The sequence below is a fragment of the Saccostrea echinata genome, unplaced genomic scaffold (assembly GCF_033153115.1).
Source record: "Saccostrea echinata isolate AGI-Se365-2 ecotype Australia unplaced genomic scaffold, CSIRO_AGI_Sech_v1 ptg000004l, whole genome shotgun sequence".
Lineage (NCBI taxonomy): Eukaryota > Metazoa > Mollusca > Bivalvia > Ostreida > Ostreidae > Saccostrea > Saccostrea echinata.
In genome coordinates, this window is record NW_026889753.1 from 3,878,075 (window position 1) to 3,897,305 (window position 19,231).

General features: G+C 34.1%; 1 protein-coding gene across 1 annotated transcript; it reads left to right on the top strand.

The window, feature by feature from the left end:
• Positions 1 to 1,896: 1,896 nt before the first annotated feature.
• LOC133179255 (uncharacterized) lies at positions 1,897 to 17,488 on the top strand. Its single transcript, XM_061314044.1, has 7 exons — positions 1,897 to 2,104; positions 6,630 to 6,882; positions 8,830 to 8,954; positions 13,421 to 13,544; positions 13,641 to 13,835; positions 13,920 to 14,039; positions 14,195 to 17,488. Coding segments are annotated over exons 1-7 (4,065 nt in total). The 5' UTR covers positions 1,897 to 2,102; the 3' UTR covers positions 17,441 to 17,488.
• The last annotated feature ends 1,743 nt before the right edge of the window (positions 17,489 to 19,231 follow it).

The window sequence follows — 19,231 nt, forward strand, 5'->3', positions numbered from 1 at the left end:
ATTTTTAAAAAACTCTTAGATTTAGTTGACATTTACATAACTTTTGAAAAAAAAAAAAAAAATTAGCATCTGTCCTTAAATGTACTGATAAAAATAAGAACCATTACATACTACAATATTGTGAATGGTATCTTTTATTTTGCATAATTCCACTAAAAACAGAGACATTGAGAGATAAGCATAAATACATGTATATGCATTGGAAATTTTTTTTGGAAATATGAATTCAATTGCTACTAAAAAAAAGGCTAGTTATGAATAAAATATTATTTGTAAGTATGTAGACAAAAGTAGAATAGAAGTATTTATGTAAATATGTAAATGAACAACTGTTTATTCATTATATTTTAAGACTGTGTTGATTTGTCTTTTTATGGTATCCCAGGATAAAGACAAGACTGTTGTTTACACGTCTTGCTGTAGATTGACTGATAGATTAGGACAGTCTGGAGGTGTTGATGGCTCTCTTATCAATATGAATAAGTGATTTGAGGAAATAAGTTTGTAAATTCAAGAAGGTGAATATTTCCTCTAAAATCCAATTTCGGGTGAAATTATTCAAAACTCTATTTCCAGCATCATATAAATTCATATAAAATGTTTTTGATCTATAATCTATGAAATGGTGTAATTATAATTAAGGTTCACTGACTCGCTAATAAGAGAGACAACTCTTTTGGAAATAAATTACTTTTATTCCTTCATAAAATTGTCAATTTAAAAGTTCATTTTCATCAAATTTTGCCACACAAGTTATGCTGCAATGGTGTTGATTTAAATTATGAATTAAATTTCTTTTAGAAAATTATGAACATTAATTAAAGCAAATTTTTATCTAGTGAACAGAGAGATGATGGACGTTAGTTCATTTTTAAGGGAAACTCAAATTTTCTTGTTAAGCATAAAGTATAAAATAATCTAAAAATTAATCTAAAGAAACACTTCGAGTTCCACATAGAATTTCTATACAATAGATAACATTGTCTGTAAAATATGCTATTATAAACAGATGTTTGGATTAAAAAGGTATTCGTAAGCATAGAAATAAATAGTAGAACCATGAATCAAAAGAGAACTGAAATAAAATGTAAATAATTACGGAAATGTGGCACAAAGTACTAATTACATTTAGACCCCCTTTTTTTCCTGCAAGGTGCTTGCGTATTACTAATGCTCTGTATTTCTTTGGCACTTTGATGACTTCGGCAAGGAATCGATTATGATGAATGTGACATAAAGGCAAATAACAACATGTCATCAGGATTGTTCGTGGACGATTTTATGCGCAGCTTTACACCATGATCGGGGGCCCAGCTCGTGTCTCGGACCACAGTTAACATGTAGATATTCAACTGGAACTGGCCCCCACCATAATGCAGTCCTATGACCGATTTGTGCTTTGGAATTAATCTTTTTAATTGATTGTTTATGTTTATTTTTAATTGAGGATTTTTTTTAAGCTGTTCTTTCTTAAAGCTGTGTGCAAAATTTTCGTTTGTCGGAAAAATGAATTCACTGTATTCAGTTTTGATCGTAGTTGTTGGTGAGTATAATTTTTTTCCTCAACCACCGTAGTTATATTAAATGCACCTCGAGTGAAGCTTTAATTAATTTAATTTTGTCATAATATTTCCACTATATCTATTAGTACAAATTTACAATTAAGCAGTAACACATCTCTAAGTAAATCCTGCCGGAGGATGATGTTTCATAACAAAATAACCTACGGACGTAACAGTTTTGTCGGACAAGATTATACAATTTGTAATTGTATAATTTTTTTGGAAGTGATTTCGATTAATCAGAACAATATAACTTGAAATTGTTTAATAAAGATTAAGAATGCGAATTTTCTCACACTGCTTTTTTTTTTTATCCCAGTGTTATCATCAGGACACACCGTCTCCATACAAAAACAGGACTACAAACGCATTTGTTACTATACAAACTGGTCTCAGTATAGAACAGGTCTCGGAAAATTCACCCCAAAGAACGTGGATCCTTTCCTGTGTACTCACATTGTGTTTGCTTTTGCAAAGACTTCTGGGAACAGGATCGAAGCCGTGGAATGGAATGATGAATCAACAGAATGGAGCAAGGGCATGTATGTTTCGAAGTTTAGAGACCGTTTCATTAATCTGAAGGAAATATATTTGTTCTCTATTTATACTGACTATTGGGAAGGGGAACCCTGCTGTCAAAAGGGACAAAAGTGGTTTCTACATGTACAAATTTTTACCGGGAAACACATTTTGTTGATGGCTTGACCCCCCTTTTTGTAGCTTTTGTATCTTCCAGATACAAAAGAATATTAGATACTAGCACAGTGGTCTTTCCAGATGTCTTCTTAGCTCTTTATCTCAATCCATGCAAATGGTCTGGAGCCTGCATACTAGTATAGCTCTCCAGAATGGGAGAGGATCGTAATTTTGGCCCTGATTTGCGACGATGCATCCAGACAATTTATATGTATATATCTCCAATCTTTAGCTAGAACAGATTTAATATGCACATGTGCAAAAATGACATCTTTAGTCTTCAGAAGGCAAATATTATTTTAGTTCTTTTGATTTACAAAAAAAGATTTTAAAAAATTCGGTTTCTTTCAGTAGAAAAAATAACATGAGGGTTATTTCAGACATATTACTCTAATTCATACAAGCGATGTGAAATTCTATAAAGTTTGTGATAAGTCTAAATAAAATGAAGATAATGTTCACGTATATATTTATGAGTGTGACAAAAGTACGTCCGGTAAGCCATAAATAAGGGTTCACGTCCTAACCTGTTCTACTTGTTAAAAAAAGTACGCCGAAGTTGAACTAGCGTAAAATGTAAGTAGATGTAATACTTTTAACCGTATATTTGTATTATTATTTTACAGTACTTTTTGACTGCATTTATGTAACAGGCATATAACATCGTTTTTGAAAGGGGGTGGGGAGGGCAGCAAAAAGTTAATTTACGTGAAAAATCTGAAACAAGAAGAGAAGGCTGATTGTCCAAACTCGAAAATCTTTTTTCATGGTTTGTGTGTGTGTGTGTGTGTGTGTTAATGGAGGGAAGTGGGTATGGTGGGGGGTCCAACCATTTTGATAAGAATTTTTGGAGACACTACAATTGGAGAATTTTACCAATCTGCAACAGAACGTGTGTGGGTGGGTGGGGGGCGTCTTTCAATAAACATTTTCTTACTCATAACCCCCCTCCCCCATACTACGTGCCTGTATGATGTCCTTTTCATTGAAAATGGCATTTCGGTTCCTAAATAACGTTCCTATTATTCTGGAAAAGGAGAAATCAGAAAGTGAACCGCTTAACACGTACAATTAAAAGAAGTCAGGTTGTGTTATCAATCCTTCTTACGATCATATCTAAATATTGATTTACCCCACCCTCCTCTCCTCCATCCCACCCCGACATTAGTGTACATATTGTAAAAACATCTCATTTCATGCGAAATTGTGTTGACATTGCATAAATTTTACCTCATTCATGGCCGTAGGAACCGGGAGGGGGGGGCACGGGGGGGCCGTGCCCCCCCCCCCCCCCAATAATTTTGCCGATATATAGATTACTATAATAAACATAGATACTATAAGCTTGTGCCCCCGCAATAAAACCGCCTGATGACCTTTTTTTTTTTGCTTGTCAGAAAATTTTTGGTAGTGCCCCCTCAACTGTCAACTGAAAAATGTTTGGCTGTGCCCCCCCAAACTGAAATTGCTTCCTACGGGCCTGTCATTTAAACCATGTCTCAAACTCAATCTTGATATTAATTTTCATTCATCCTTGTCTTATAATATATTTAGATGTCTGTCAAGGTATCAGTGAATTTAACAATTTTTCATTGAAAGAAATGTTAATAGGAATATTTTCAAAAAAATGTTGACATGACGTTGATTTTTATACTTTCCATTTTTTTTTTATTATAATATAATATCATACTTGATAGTACAAGACTTTGGAACTAAATGTCGTCATATACATTGACAAGAGAGATACCAATGGAAAGACCAATCGGCGTTTGATCACCTGATTAGTCACTGAACACGTCTTCAAGTGTGAACCCGCACTACCGCATCGCCTGGGCCAGATAATGCGCAGAAAATGGCCGTTTTATGACTGACCTTGTCTATTTCATTGGTTAAAGAATATCTTTTTGACGTAGTTTCGATTAGTAGGAAGTAAACCAACATCTTATTGACCAAGAAATAAACTTCTTTTCTTCTTCCTGAAGTTTGAAGTTCCGCGTACTTTTTTGAGCAAATGACCCAGATATACTGGTATTTCTTCATACGAACCAGGCCATAGAACGCGCCCTCCCATTTTTTTTTTTTTTTTGAGTATCGTCTTTTGCTGTAGTAAATTTCCATTTAATAGATGCTGGTGTGCCCCCCCCCCCCCCGGCACTGGTAAATTCCAGGATTTTGGCAGTATAATTTTTTTTTGCTTGTCATATTATTTTGGGAAATTGGTTCCCCAGTTTTTGGACAGTATTTTTTTTTTTAATGCTTTATTTTGAAGCCTTTTTTCATATCTATATATACAAACACATACCAAACAATTTACATCCACTCACCACCACACTTAAACACACTCGCACAGTGCACTTTCTAAAATGAAAAAAATGTACACAAATGTAGACATATGACAGTTAATCATGCAATTTATCCAAAAAACAAAACAAAAAAAAAGGATATACCAAAAGGTGAAGATATATATATATATATATATATATATATATATATATATATATATATATATATATATATATATATATATATATATATATATATATATATATATATATAGTAATAATAATAATAAAAAATAAGAAAAAAAAATTCAATTTTGATTTTTCTTTTGTTAGTTGCAAAAAATTTATTTATTATTCAAGATCACAAGGTTTTAAGCCAATATTTATTGATGCAGTAAGGTTATTTAAATATTACAGAAACATAGAAAATTATTGTGAAAAAAATATTTCAATGTAAGGACAAAATAATTAGTGAATGGGCCCTGTATGATAATGTGTATTTATTTTTTATCAGATTTTTTGGGAAGCCCCCCTCCCCCCTTTTGAAACCGTTGCGAACATACGCATTGGACTTGATGCGAGACTAAATCATCAAATTAAGTGTTTTTTGTGGATAAATATTTAATTATGAATTTCTAACTAAGCTTTGTGTTGACCGATAGGAAGTTTTCTTTTTGCATCGGAGTTTATGACGAATTTCAAAATTGATAAACTTTATTAAATAAAGAGATGGGCAATGTTGTTTTAGCATCGTTTTTGTTATTTCTACAGTTTAATCATTTACGATTTTAATTAAAGGCAAAAAGGAGAATGGGTGAACAAGTCGCATAGAATGCCTATATATGGCTTCAGATATATAAAAATCATAATCAATTTGTGAATTAGTATTTAGAGTAAAGTTCTCATCATTGATATTTATGAAATTATGATAAACAAAACTTTTCTAAGGAAAATTTTCTCGGCAAAAATTATTCTGTTGTTAAAAATTGTTCGAATCCTAGCAATAAAAATCCTGAGTATCATTTTCCTTCGAGACTAACACGCTAACCACTACACTACACAGCTCTTAATGAATTGCAGCATTTAAATACTAATTCACAAATTGATTATGATTTTTTTGTTTGTGATATGACCCTTGACTAAATGAACTTCAAGTATTTCTCGGAAAGATGAGAATGTTGTGTCATGAAAGTGTATTTTTATAGTATAGTGGTCTTTGTTCCATGTTTTGTTGACCAAAAATGTATATTTTTTCGCAAACTTTGAGGATAAACTTTGAAAAATATGGAGCGAAGACCCATTCATATCGAAAAATTGTGTTTTAGTATGAGAAAATGTTACTTTATGCCCTCTCTAGTGTGTGTATGCTATTTCATAGGCAAATAATTTCAATTCTAGTGGGATTTTTGCAAATTGTGGAGATTTTACATAAAGTATACTTTAATTTTAGAAGAAATACCAAAGAAATTTTGTTATAATTGAGATAGAATTTTTCACCTTCATTTTTGTTGCACTATAGGCATTGCGCTCGCCTCGTTCGCCCATCTTCTTACTTCTTACACCCTTTTCCCGCTAAAAACAAACAAAACGTGGAGAAGATGTAAGCCGAAAATCTGTTCAAATTCTGATCAACGTGGACAGAGTTAGGTCCACAGATGGAAGCAAAATGTACAGAGGGGTAGTATCAAACAATCATCGTGGACAATAATAGTACATGATATCGAACGATTTTTGCAATGATCTTTAAATATAGAGTAGTAATGGTCTATGACACGTCAAATTCACGAAATTGACATGTTTTACTTGCATGGTTTATCAATTGTAAGCTAAAGTTAAAGGGTAAACGGAGTTATTAGTAACAATTTAGAATCACTTCGTAAACTGTAGTTCACAATTGATAAACCTAGTTTATTAACTGTAAAACTAGGTTTAGTCCATCTATATGGACTCCTATCCGGGATGGGTCTGCATTTTGCAATTCGCCAAAGAAAAGTTTTTATTAATATTGATTTTAAAAATAATGCGATTGAGTAAAATACGTGTACGGCTGTTTACAGATAATAAAAACCATTTTCTTGGTTGTTTTAAGGTATGCAAGAATAAATAATCTAAAAAGGAAAAATCCAAAGCTTAAAACCTTATTGGCCATAGGAGGCTGGACGGAGGGAAACGCACCAATCAGCACAATGGCTTCCACCAATGAGAGCCGAGATGAGTTTGTCAGCACTACCATACAATATCTACGAACAAGAGGATTCGACGGCCTCGATTTGGATTGGGAGTATCCAGGGTCAAGGGGCGGGCCTCCTGAAGATAAAGAAAATCTTATACATTTGCTCAAAGTAAGACCCGTGGAAGTGATAAATTCCACATAATATTTTGCATGTTGGTCAAAGTCTACACAAAAATACTAATTTAAGCTAATAATTAAGTTTCATGCTTATTGGGTCCATTGTGCATATGATTGTAAACCCAAAGAGTTCCAAGCTTTGAAGAGCTCTTTATTCTAGACCTGTTTCATTTTTATTTTAACCCTTAATAGACCCCCTTGTAACTTTACCCAACCAGTATTCTCTTTAATGGCTCTGTCCATGCACGACAGATACTTGAGTTAAAATAATTTTTTTTTGATTGATATGTGCACTTCACAATACATGTAATAAAGTTTCATTTTCAGATCAGAATAGAATACACAGTGTCTACCTAGCAGAAACTGCCAAATGCCTTTGTTTTTTCGAATGTGCATATTAACTAATTATACTAAAATCGAAATTAATTTGACGAAAATTTAAAAAAAACAAGTTCGTTTTGTGTTAGAAACTCAATTGATGATAATTAATACACAAAGTGATTTCGTCCAACTTTTGATTTTAAGGTAGCTTAAAGCAATTTTAAGCTGATACATTGTAAACACAAAACATTTATGTGAAACCGTCTTCTTCAGTATATTCAATGTGATGAGTGAAAAAAGTAAAATAAGCTTGCGTCAGCAAAGGAGATGCTTTATGTCGGCTTTTTTTTCTATATAAATCAGTAGATTCATGTATTAATGAATATTGAGGTTCATCGATCTAATACATAACTCTCTTATGAACAGGTTTATAAGCCATTATTTGCTTTTTTCCATGATAATTTACACCTTTTGTCTCTGTGTTGACAATATTACATATGTAATGGCATAAAGTTTTTGTGTTGGTTTATCAAATGCAAGCGTTATTGCGTTAACCATAATTATATAATGTTGAGCTTGAATCTCAGAAGTGTATTCATAACTATCAGATATAGAATACCAGTACGTTAATCTTAAAACGTACATGTATTTTTGATAAAAATAGTTTTGGAAAAAAAGTTTAAGAGAGCTTCCTTGTATAGTGAACCCATTGACAGAAAATGCTTCGAGAACTACATGTACAAGATAGCAGATTGACAATCGTAATAAAATTCTAGATGCATAGCTAAACATAGTTAAGGACACTATCCAATCTGGATTGGTAGATCCAGAGTTAAGCAAGATTTACCGAAATTGTCATATCAAGGCTCAGAAGGCTGGTTAGCGAGAAAAAAAGTTACGATTAATGTTAAATTGGGAGAATGACTCAAAGGGGGATATAAAAAAGAGGCACAATAGTTGAACAGTTTTTTTTAAATGCTTTTGGCCATCATATCGTACATAGGTAAAATTGCAACGTATGTTCAACATATGTTTCGAGTAACATATGTTGAACATACGTTAAACATATGTTGACCATATGAATTTTCGACAGTATGTTAAACATATGCTTAAAATACATGTTAAACATATGTTTCAAATATATGTTGAACACATAGCAGACTCAAAACATATGTTGAACATATGTTTGTGGTAACTATATGTTTAACATATGTTGAACATATTTTAAACATATGGTTGTTTCAAACATATGTTCAACATACGTTTTGAGTTTCACATAAAATTCATACTGAACATCATATAATAACCAATCGCCTTTTCACATTTATTTCATTTAATATTAAATTAATGTTATCGTTCTTTGAATTAATTTTATTTAAATTTAACGAGATTAAAAAATATGTCAATTAATTTGATGTTAATCAGCGAACCGGCAATAATTTAACATTAAGCGTAATATGAAAAACATGAGTTATATGTTATATTTCAACACATCGGGATCTCTGGATTCACAATTGAAATTTAAGTTGAAGAAAATTTTGAAAAGAATACATTTTTAGTGGAAAGTCCGAAGTTTATTATATTATTTTAGCATTAATTTTTCTGTATTATGTTTTAGAAACTGAAATCCGAGTTCACAAAGGAAGCTAGAGAAACCGGGAGAGAGCCCCTATTGCTGGCGATAGCTGTCCCCGTGGGCGAGGAAAGGATTAATTCCGGATACAACATACCGGAAGTCAACAGGTTAGCATGTCATTCTTTACTTCTCAGCTGATTGTAAAATTAAAACAGGGAGCTATTTTTTTTTAAATTTATTTTTAAAATTTATATTGGTTTTTCACCCGGAGAGAAGTTGGGGGAGATATAAAATTTGTTTCGTTTTTTGGCTTTCTTCAACCTTTCAACAACCTTGTCTGCACGGGTTCTTGTAGATGGCTGGAGCAATATTAATGAAACTTCACAATACAGTGAATACCAAATTAAGTTGTGCATGCAGCATTAAAAATACGGTCTTTGCAGAGAACAGAATAGTACATTATCGTTTTATTTCTTGCCGGTGTTTCTTGAGTTTGCCGATTTCACCCATCCTTCGATATTCAAGATAAGACAGAGGACGGACCCTTTATATTTTATGTTCTTTAGTCTACTTTCCTGTGCACAGACTTAGCTTTTGGTGTAAACAAGTTAAAATTGACTATACATGTATATGTCGTTTTCATTACTCCTCTATGGCACCTGATCCCACCTCTGATGTTTTAGAGGTCCGTGTTTGTTCTGCTCCAAAATTTGTATTGTTTAAGAGGGCTGGGTGGTTGTGGCCATTTTCAGACAATATTGATCTCCTTTAGAAGAAGAGCTCAATATAAAGATATACAAAAATGATCAAATTTTAAAACTAAAATGTATGAAATTTTTGTTTGCCAAATGATAGTTGACAGCTTAAGATATCATATCTAAAAAATAAAGTTATATCTGATGGTTAATTTGTTGACCCCCAGCCTCCTTAATGGACTTTTGAGCTTGAATACTGTTCTCCATATTTTTCATGTTAAGTATCTTTATAATCAGTTCCTTTGTCCAGTTGAAGTAAATAATGGTTGCCAACGTTAATTGTGGTTTACAAGTAAATTCAAACCCTTTAACCTGTTAACCCATTTGCACCGTTGTTATTTCTTTAAGGTCACAGATATAATAACTGCCTACGGATTACTATGAAATAACTGGGGATTATTTTATCATTCACAAGCGGTAGCGTGGCCTGTGGGACACCGCAAAATAGTCCACGAGCTGTACCACAAGACTCGGTTTCTGTGATTTTGTCGTGTATCTGTAGTGGGCGGAATGAATTGCTCATATACGTGCAAATTATAAATAGTGGTCACTTTTATGAATATCTGAAAGGATTTGCGGTAAAGAAAAAAAATGTGATTTGGGGTTCACGTCCCTAAACACACTAGGTTACTATGGAACATAGATGTATCTCGAGTTTGATTTGGAACTTTTAAAATTTGTTTTGATAAAGAATATTAATCTTCACTCTCAAAATATTTACTATCAAAAATATGCAATTACAATAAAAAAAAGATAAGATTACATTGTACTTGCTATTTGTTTTTTTGCTCATCACAACATTTGTTCTTCACAAAACATTACAATTCTATTTAGCTATTTAGCTCACCTCGACGAAATCGAGATGAGCTTATGCTATACTCCTGTGGTGTTCGGCGTTCCGGCTAAAGTTTAACGAGCAAGTCTATTCCCATGCTTCGGATACTCGATCTGACCTACATTTTACAGATGAGTAAATATTAACTAAATGGCCTGGTATGAATAATCTTGCACAGATGATGAAAATAGGGGTGGACACGACCAAACTCCTTCGGATGCTGGAACTGCCCTACATTTTCTGGTAGAGTGACCAGCCAGGGAGGTTAAATTTGTTTGGAGCAGGTCCATTCCCAAGTAGCCATAAGTCCTACTTTATTAAACTAAAGTTGAATTGATATTGATCTTGGATGCATGCTTATTAGAAAAAAAGAGTGAGATTTGCCTTACTTATGTATTATATATATTATTATATATTAGTCTGTGTGAGCAGCTTCATAATCAAATATAAGTTTATTGAGCCATTTTCATAGGAGAAATAAAAAAAAATATTCACACAATACTTACCTTTTGCGAAACAATTTTAAAAACTTTTCGAGGACGTTAGAACATGACCCATGAACATTTTGAGAAAATCAAGGTCACTTTGAAAAGTAAGAAATTTATTTATGGGTCAGAATTTTTTCACAGTAACATGGGATGGTACTGCCAAAATCGTGTCGTAAGAAGGGCTTACTTTAAAGTACAAATGTTGGTCTTTTTTGTCTTCATATTATCAGAATGGTCTGAATACCAGTAGTTACTTGGACACAAGGCAATCATTGTAATTGCATATATATACATTTGTGGTATCTCTCTCTTATATAAACATGCAGAGAGCAAATATCTTCATACCTGTATGAAGTTTTTCGAAGGTCATAGGTCATTACGTGACCTAATCACACAGCGCAGTAATATCTACATAAAAAGACTTACTTAGCAATATAGCATGTTTTTCATGCATAAAAAATGTACAAAATACGCAAGTAAAATAATAATCATTTTATTTACAATGTAAACGAGTATTTAATACAGTCCTTGATCGATTTTAACTACGTGTTATAAGTTTCATGTCTGAACTGCATAGTCTCAACGTTTACCCTTATTTTTCTTGCAGACCTCTGAATGCTATAATTTTTTTTCATTAAACTTTACTCACAATAAATTTGAAAATCTGTTGAAAAACATCAATGTAATGCAATTACGCCACAAACAGCTGACAAACACTGCACTTTGGAAGTTCGGTAGGCACACCTCCATCATCGAGATCGTTGTGACGTTGTCTTAACAATGTAAGCTGTCGCCAGTGTCTCCATGTCAACATCATAAATTAATAAATATGCCTGACTGAAATCGTAGATTTTATGTTTTTGATCAAATTTTGTACTTGATTTCAAGTTATCTGGTCCGGACAAGTGTCTCCATCCATCCCTTTCCGACCGAAATTCCTCCAACTTTTTATTATCAAACATCGGACGTATTTCTTGTGTTTTTTAACATCGAATATGGGTTTTCATGAATACAAAAATTCCCAGACACCAATATGCTCACTATAATTGATCACAAGTAGCCTTTCACAGAATATTCCCTTCAAAACAGAATCCTTTGCCAGATGAATTTGAAGCGTAACCGCTTTTCAAGCCGATTTACACCTAGCGTAATTTGTCAAAATCTACGACGTACAGTTAGTGCAATATTTATATTCGATTACATTCGATTGTCCCTCTCAAATGTATATATAAGTAATAAATAACAAGTTTAAAAACTTCAATGGGAATTGAAGTGGGTCGGTACGTGATCAAATCTTCTGAGAAGGCCTTCTGCCTTCACAGGATTTGATCACATGACCGACCCACTTCAATTCCCATTGAAGTTTTTAAACTTGTTATTTATTTCTTAAGTATAGGTCAGCTGAGTTGGGTTTTATAGTCATTCAACCTCTAAATCGAACTTTCCCTACTTCTTCCACCCAAATTACATCAAATTTTCGATAACTTAGTATTCTTTCCTTGGTTTCATAATAAAATTCCATATTTTTTAAGAAATCATGATGGTTTTATAATGCTTATTCCTCAAGCTAGAACCACACATCATATACGGATAGTTATTTCCCAGCTACTGTTGAATTATGGAACAATTTATCATATCATATTAGAAATTTACCAAATCCATCTTCTTTTACGAATACCATTAAAAAAGCTTATAAAAATACTACAAATAAACTTCTTAATCATGGTATTTGTAGTCAAAATATTATCCACTGTCAATTAAGAAATCATGCTGGTAGTTAAATTACAGATCTACAAAAAAAATTTTATAAGAGATAACTCTATATGTGAAAACTGTGGTTTTCACGCTGAAAGTCCCTATCACTTTTTCGTTGAGTGTCCACGTTATTTTAAACAAAGACAGTCTTTTTAACTGTATATCAAGTATGCATCTGCATCAACCTGTATCTTTAAATCTATTATTATTTGGTGACAGTAATGTTCCTTACATAAAAAATTGCATCTTTTGGATTCTGTTCATGGATATATGTTTTACAGATGAGATGAACTCACGAAAAGTAATGAATCGTATACAACCAGTTTATACTGAACCCATAATTCGTTTTTCTCATTTATTTTCCATATAACCAGTAATCGCTCAAACTCAGACTCTTTTGTTATTTGAATACAACTTATTGATGTTATGTACCTGTTAAATATATGCACTAGTAATATAATATACTTTTTATGCCTTGTACTTTATGAAGAAAGCTTTTATAGGCAATGCCTAGTGCCTTATCCATTTATGTTTGATATGTAAAATAAAATATATCCAAAGCAAGGAAATGGAATATTCATGCCAATTTGATTATTTTTTTTCTTTTTAACTAGGGCCTAAAACACCTACAATATGCCCGCATTCATAATTGTCTTTTATGTTTTTTTTTAATCCATATTCTGACGGTAAAGGTTTTGCTTGAAATCAAATTGAATTCCCATGCACGCAGTTACGACCATTATGCCTTGCTTTTTAGTGGTCAAAATCATTTGATATTTAAAAACGTAATTTTCATAAAGGTACGTTGATTTTATCAACCTGATGGCCTACGATTTCCATGGCGCCTGGGAAGCTCAGACCGGCCATCACAGCCCACTGTTCAAAGGGAAAGCAGAAAGATGGTACGCGGCGCAATTAAACGTCGTAAGTTACCAAGCATTTCAAATAAGACGAAATCTCTGGTCTTTTAAAATGAATGTTTCCAAAGTATTGTCATACTGATGTCTTTTCTTAAATCAGCAATGGTCGGCAGCGTACTGGAGGCGTAACGGTGCATCAAGGAACAAAATGGTGATTGGAATGGCTATGTATGGTAGAGGATATAAGCTTCAATACCTATCTATTAATGGTATCGGGGCCCAGGCTCTTGTGGGTAGCAGTGGCAATTCCATGGGCCCGTTTACAAAATCGAAGGGACTTTTGGCATACTATGAGGTAATTTTCAAGTTTCTTACGGCATACAATATTGATGCATCAGGATATCTGAGGATTCGTTTGTCTTATCAGGGCTTTTTGTAGATTTGTAGCCGTTTGAATGGTAACGGTGTTGAAATTTGGGATGACGAGAGGCGCGTTCCATATATGTATGATGGTAGTGACTGGGTAGGATACGAAAACGTCCGCAGTGTTATCGAGAAGGTAGGTTGTCGATTCTTATTCGTTGGAATCATACATTTAACTGATCCAAAAATAAAATTGTATAATAAAATGTAACATTTGAAGAAGAAATATGTAGAAATATTTTAGAGCTTTGTTTAAAGTCAGTCTAAATCATTATTTCGGATTTCTTTCAGACAAAATGGACAATGGATCATGGCTATGCTGGCGTAATGATATGGGCTCTTGATCAAGACGACTTTACAGGGCACTTTTGTAAAGCGGGAAAATATCCCTTGTTGTCAGCAATAAACAAAACTCTAAGAGATTATACACCGAGATTACTTTCTAAAAGCCAGCACAATGTGGACGGCATAGCAGACGATTTGTTAAAATATGAAGGCACCACTAAAAGAATTGTTGATTCAACATCTTTTAGTCTAACAGGGTTAACATCAAAACAAGTACAAGAAAGAAATAATATTATTGATACTACAACAAAAGCAGCAACAACAACATATATTCCAACAACAACAAATATTTTGACAACTCACATTCCAACAGCATATATTCCAACAACACACATCCCAACAACACACATTCCAACAACAATGCTTTCATCGACGACGACAGCAAAAGCAGCAACAGAAGAAACACCGACGCCAAAAACATCCACAGAGACAACCTCTTCCACAATAACAGCGACACCGGAAATAGGTAATAGATATAATTCGAATATAGAAAGTATCTCCACAATGGTCTTGGATTCAAACCAAGCTACAGTCAATTCAAATAACACATTAAACCAGTCAATGGGTGACAGCAGCTTCAATTCTTCAATTTCAAACGATGTTGAACTTGCACTAGATTTAACACTGGAAAATAAAACAACAGAAGGACTTGATATTGCAGAAAATATTACAGTTACCATACCGAACTCCACAGATATTTTTCAAGATAATGCTAGAATGGAAACGTCAACATCACCGATTGTGCGATCAAACCGGATGATAATGTCTTTAGTTGCCCCATCCGAAGTGTATTACTCAACTGATATCGTTCATAAAGGAAGAACTCTTCTGCAGGTCGACCGTGGTACTAATGATCAACAAGGGAATACTGGCAGTGGTTCCTCTGGATTTACTAGTGTACTGAACTCCTTGTTCAGTGTTTTATCAGAGTTTGGAGGATTTAGAGGGGGAGGCAGGCGATCTTCAAATCAAAGAAATAGCAATGGTGATAGTTCTGGACAGAGAAATGCTGACTCGCCGAGGCAAAGAAATACCGATTCAGCGCGTTCAAGAAACATTGACTCTTCACGTCAAAGAAGTGGTGAACCACAACGGCAAAGAAATGTAGATACTGTGTCTATGAGAAATAGAGACATTCCTGCTCAAAGAGTTAATGCTGATTTACAGAGAGTCCGAAACAGATTACCGACTGGGTCTAGGAATGTGGACTCCACACGTCAAGAAAATATTGATCCTTCTAGACAAAGACTCGTAACACGCCCTAGAAGTATAGAACCAGTCGAAAATGTCCAAAGAAATGGGGACCAAACACTGCGACGAACTGGAGATGTGTTAAGAAGAAGAACCGATGATTCAGTTCTACAGAGGAATGAAATACGGCGAAGAAATAATGAAATGGTACGACAACGAAACAATAATGGTGAAATATTACGACAACGAAATGCTAACGGGGACTTGTTACGACAACGAAACGGTAACGCAGATCTTTTGCGACAGCGAAACAATGATTTAACGCAACAACAAAGTGTTCAAAGAAATGTTGATGTCATTCGACAAAGAAACAATGCAGCGTTAAATCCAAGAGCTGCTGAAACACTTCGTCAGAGAATTCCAGAAATCCAGAGAAGAGCCCTGCAACGAACCTCTGGTCAAATGCCAAACAGGATTACACCACAGTCAGGAGGACGGAACACAGTTAATCCACAGTTCAATCTCTTTCAAAATGTAGAAATGGCAACTATTCCACAGAACGTAGGTCCTTCCTCTGCGCAGCGAGGGAGGCTGCCTTCGAATAGTATTCCTAGCTTAGATTTTCTTGAGACTCTTGCACAGGGATCTCCACAAATCAGGGACTCCATAAGGCTAAATGGAAGAGGAAGAGAAACCAATGGAAGACTGAATCGTAATCCAACTCGAATTGCCTCTGGAGTTCCGGATATTTCAGCACTGACGGATATGTTTATGGCTCAAGATCCTCAAAATCAGCTCCTGCAACAAGAAACAGTTCAAACGTCTATAACTGAAGCTATGCTTTCTTCAGATTTCATGAACAGAGCAAATGGCATTGGTGGAATGCGACGTTCCGCGTCTGATAATCTCCGACCAGCAGATATCTTTGGCAATAGAACTATAACTCCAAATACACAGGCAACACAAACGCAACAATCATTGTTCAACGAAATCAGAAACAGACAGCCATCACTAAATTCTAACTCCATTGATACAATTGATCTCTCCTTCTTAGAATCCCAAGTCGAAGAGGGTTTTGCAAGGGATCGAGCACAAGAGATTGAACGATCGATGCTTTCACCAGGAATGTTGGCTAATGGACTAATACCCAATGGCATGAACGGAATTTTTCCACAAACAAGATTTCAAGGTCTTTCTGGACAATTTCTTCCTCAGCAAGGTTTAGGCAGAAACTCTTTGATTCCAAGAGCAAGTCAATTTCAGCAAACATCAATGCAAGTTCCGGAAACGAATCAAAACACTTCAATGGCTGTCATTCCGTTTAATAATCTGGATCGAACTTTGCAACAAGTCGTATCAACAGGGCCTACGTTTAGACTACGTAATCAAACGGCATCTTTAGGGTCAATACTTCAAAACAATGTTGATCAGGTACCATTTACACGGAACAGTCAACAGGCGTTAAGACCAAGAGGAATGACAAATCAGAACATTGTTAACCGACTTCCACAACAGGATAACAATAGAAACAGATTATTAACATCCCAGACTGGATTACCAGGACCACTTCAATTTACACGTATTCAAGATGGTACAAGACCCATTAGAAATATGTTAGGTCCACTAGGACCAATTCAAAGAAGCAGGAATATTCCATCCCTTACAAATACTTTTATATCTTCTGCAATGAGAGGAATACCAAGTCGAGGAGGTCCTTTAATACAAGCTAATACAAACAACAACCAAATGTCTCCAAATTCATTATTTTTTCCTATGAACCCAGTTACTGTGCATGCGTCAACAATCGGAAGCCCTGGTCCACCGCCATTGTCTTCAAGTGCGATTCAAACCCCAGAGGAAGTGATTCAAAGGACAAACACTATTGGATCAAGATCTGTCTTTTCACAAAGAACAAATACAACTGTTAACATTGATGGTTCAATGCTAAAAGCAGAACCTGTTATACCAAAATCAGAGATTTTGTGGAAATGGGAAGTATAAACTTTTGCAGACCAATGTTTTGGAAGTGTTTTTGGATGTAACGTGCACATGTGTTATAAATTATGAAAAGGGTCAAAATGTCCTTTTTTATACACTGGGTTTTCAAGTTGAAAAAATACAGAAGTATTTTTATGCCCCCGTATCGAAGATTCGGTAGTATATAGTTTTTGCCCTGTCCATCCGTCCATCTGTCTGTCTGTCTGTTTGTGACAAGACCTTTCTTTGGGTACAATCATATTTGACATTTTGACCTTGACCTTTGAGTTTGACCTAGTTTTGCAAAATTTTACGGAGCTTTAACCTTGGCCATAAATTTTGAATGCTTGGTGCTAGGGCTTTCATACTTTAGAAATGTAATTCTTGCGACAAGACCTTCCTTCGGATATCAACAACTTTGACCCTTTGACCTTGGAGTTTGACCTACTTTTTAAAAACTTTAAACTTGGCCATAACTTTTGAACAGTTTTTTTAGGGCTTTCATATTTAACATGTCTATTCCTTGTGAAAAAACTTTCCTTTGGATACCAACAATTGTTATCCATTGACCTTGACCTTTGAGTTTAACCTACCTATGAAAAACTTAACCTTGGCCATAACTTTTGAACGGTTGGTGCTACGGCTTTCATATTTCTCACGTGTATTTTTGTGAGAAGGCCTTACCTTGGGTACCATTAATTTTGACTATTTGATGTTTCACTTACTTTTGAAAATCTTTAACCTTTTTCATATTTATTCAATGATTGCTGCTAGGGCTTACATATTTTCAGATGTATATTTCTCGAGACTAAAGACCTTAATTTTGGTACCAAAATATTTGATCTGCATTTGAGAAAGTTTAACTTTTGCTATAAGTTGCCATACGGGGGCATCAGTGTTTCACAAACACATCTTGTTTGTCGCTATGTTTGTGATAGAAGATGGATTTCAAGGACTAGTAAGGTTAATCTGTACACAGATTTTAAGTCTAAACATTACGTAGATTCTCCAAGAAATAATATTACGCACACTATAAGAATATGCACTGAACATATGCCGTTAATCATTTTTAAAAGCTTAAATGCATCCTCACTTCAACCAAAAAACAAACAAACAAACAAAAATTAAGTATATTAAATTTTTAACAGTCACTCGGAATCAAATTTTCAGTAACATACTTGTTACAAATATTTAAAAAAATCTTTGTCTTTTAATTACAAATAAATGGCTTTAAGCAAAATGGCTGATAGGAAGTAAAAAGAGTTTGGGAAAAACAAACGTATCAAAAACTTGGATTATTAAATTTATGCACAAAAACAAATATTTAATAATAAAAAATAATTCTGGAAGCAATTTTCATTTTGGGAAGACTGTTATACAGCCAATATTACCGGGTGGTGGTGGTGGGTGGATACTTGCTATCATTCCCAGAGGTAAGATTTACTATACTGCAAATACATGTATATAAAACGGTGTTTGTTTTGCTATATAGAAAAACCCCCAGGAAATTTCTGCAAAAAGGAATCTTTGCTGTTGAAAAACGGTAATATTATCGTCCTGAACGTATGACAATATGCATGGAAACCTACGCCGCGTCGCGTATTGACGTCCACTTGCACATTTTGTTGCTGGATGCAAAATTGTATGTTGTTTTAAGGGTTAAGAAATCCTAGCGCACACCATTTCAAACATGAAAAAAAACATAAACGTAAATTTAGTTCTGAAGTTTTAATAACAGAAGGTGAAATTGAAATAAATAAATTGTAATTAAAATGTGTAGATAAATTAGCTTAGAGGACAATGATATTAAACAGT

Bases quoted from the DNA above. Each gene is read 5' to 3' on its own strand.
- LOC133179255 (XM_061314044.1), top strand. The intron at 6,883-8,829 runs GTAAGACCCGTG...ATTATGTTTTAG, and splicing joins ATCTTATACATTTGCTCAAA to AAACTGAAATCCGAGTTCAC. The intron at 13,836-13,919 runs GTAATTTTCAAG...GGCTTTTTGTAG, and splicing joins GACTTTTGGCATACTATGAG to ATTTGTAGCCGTTTGAATGG.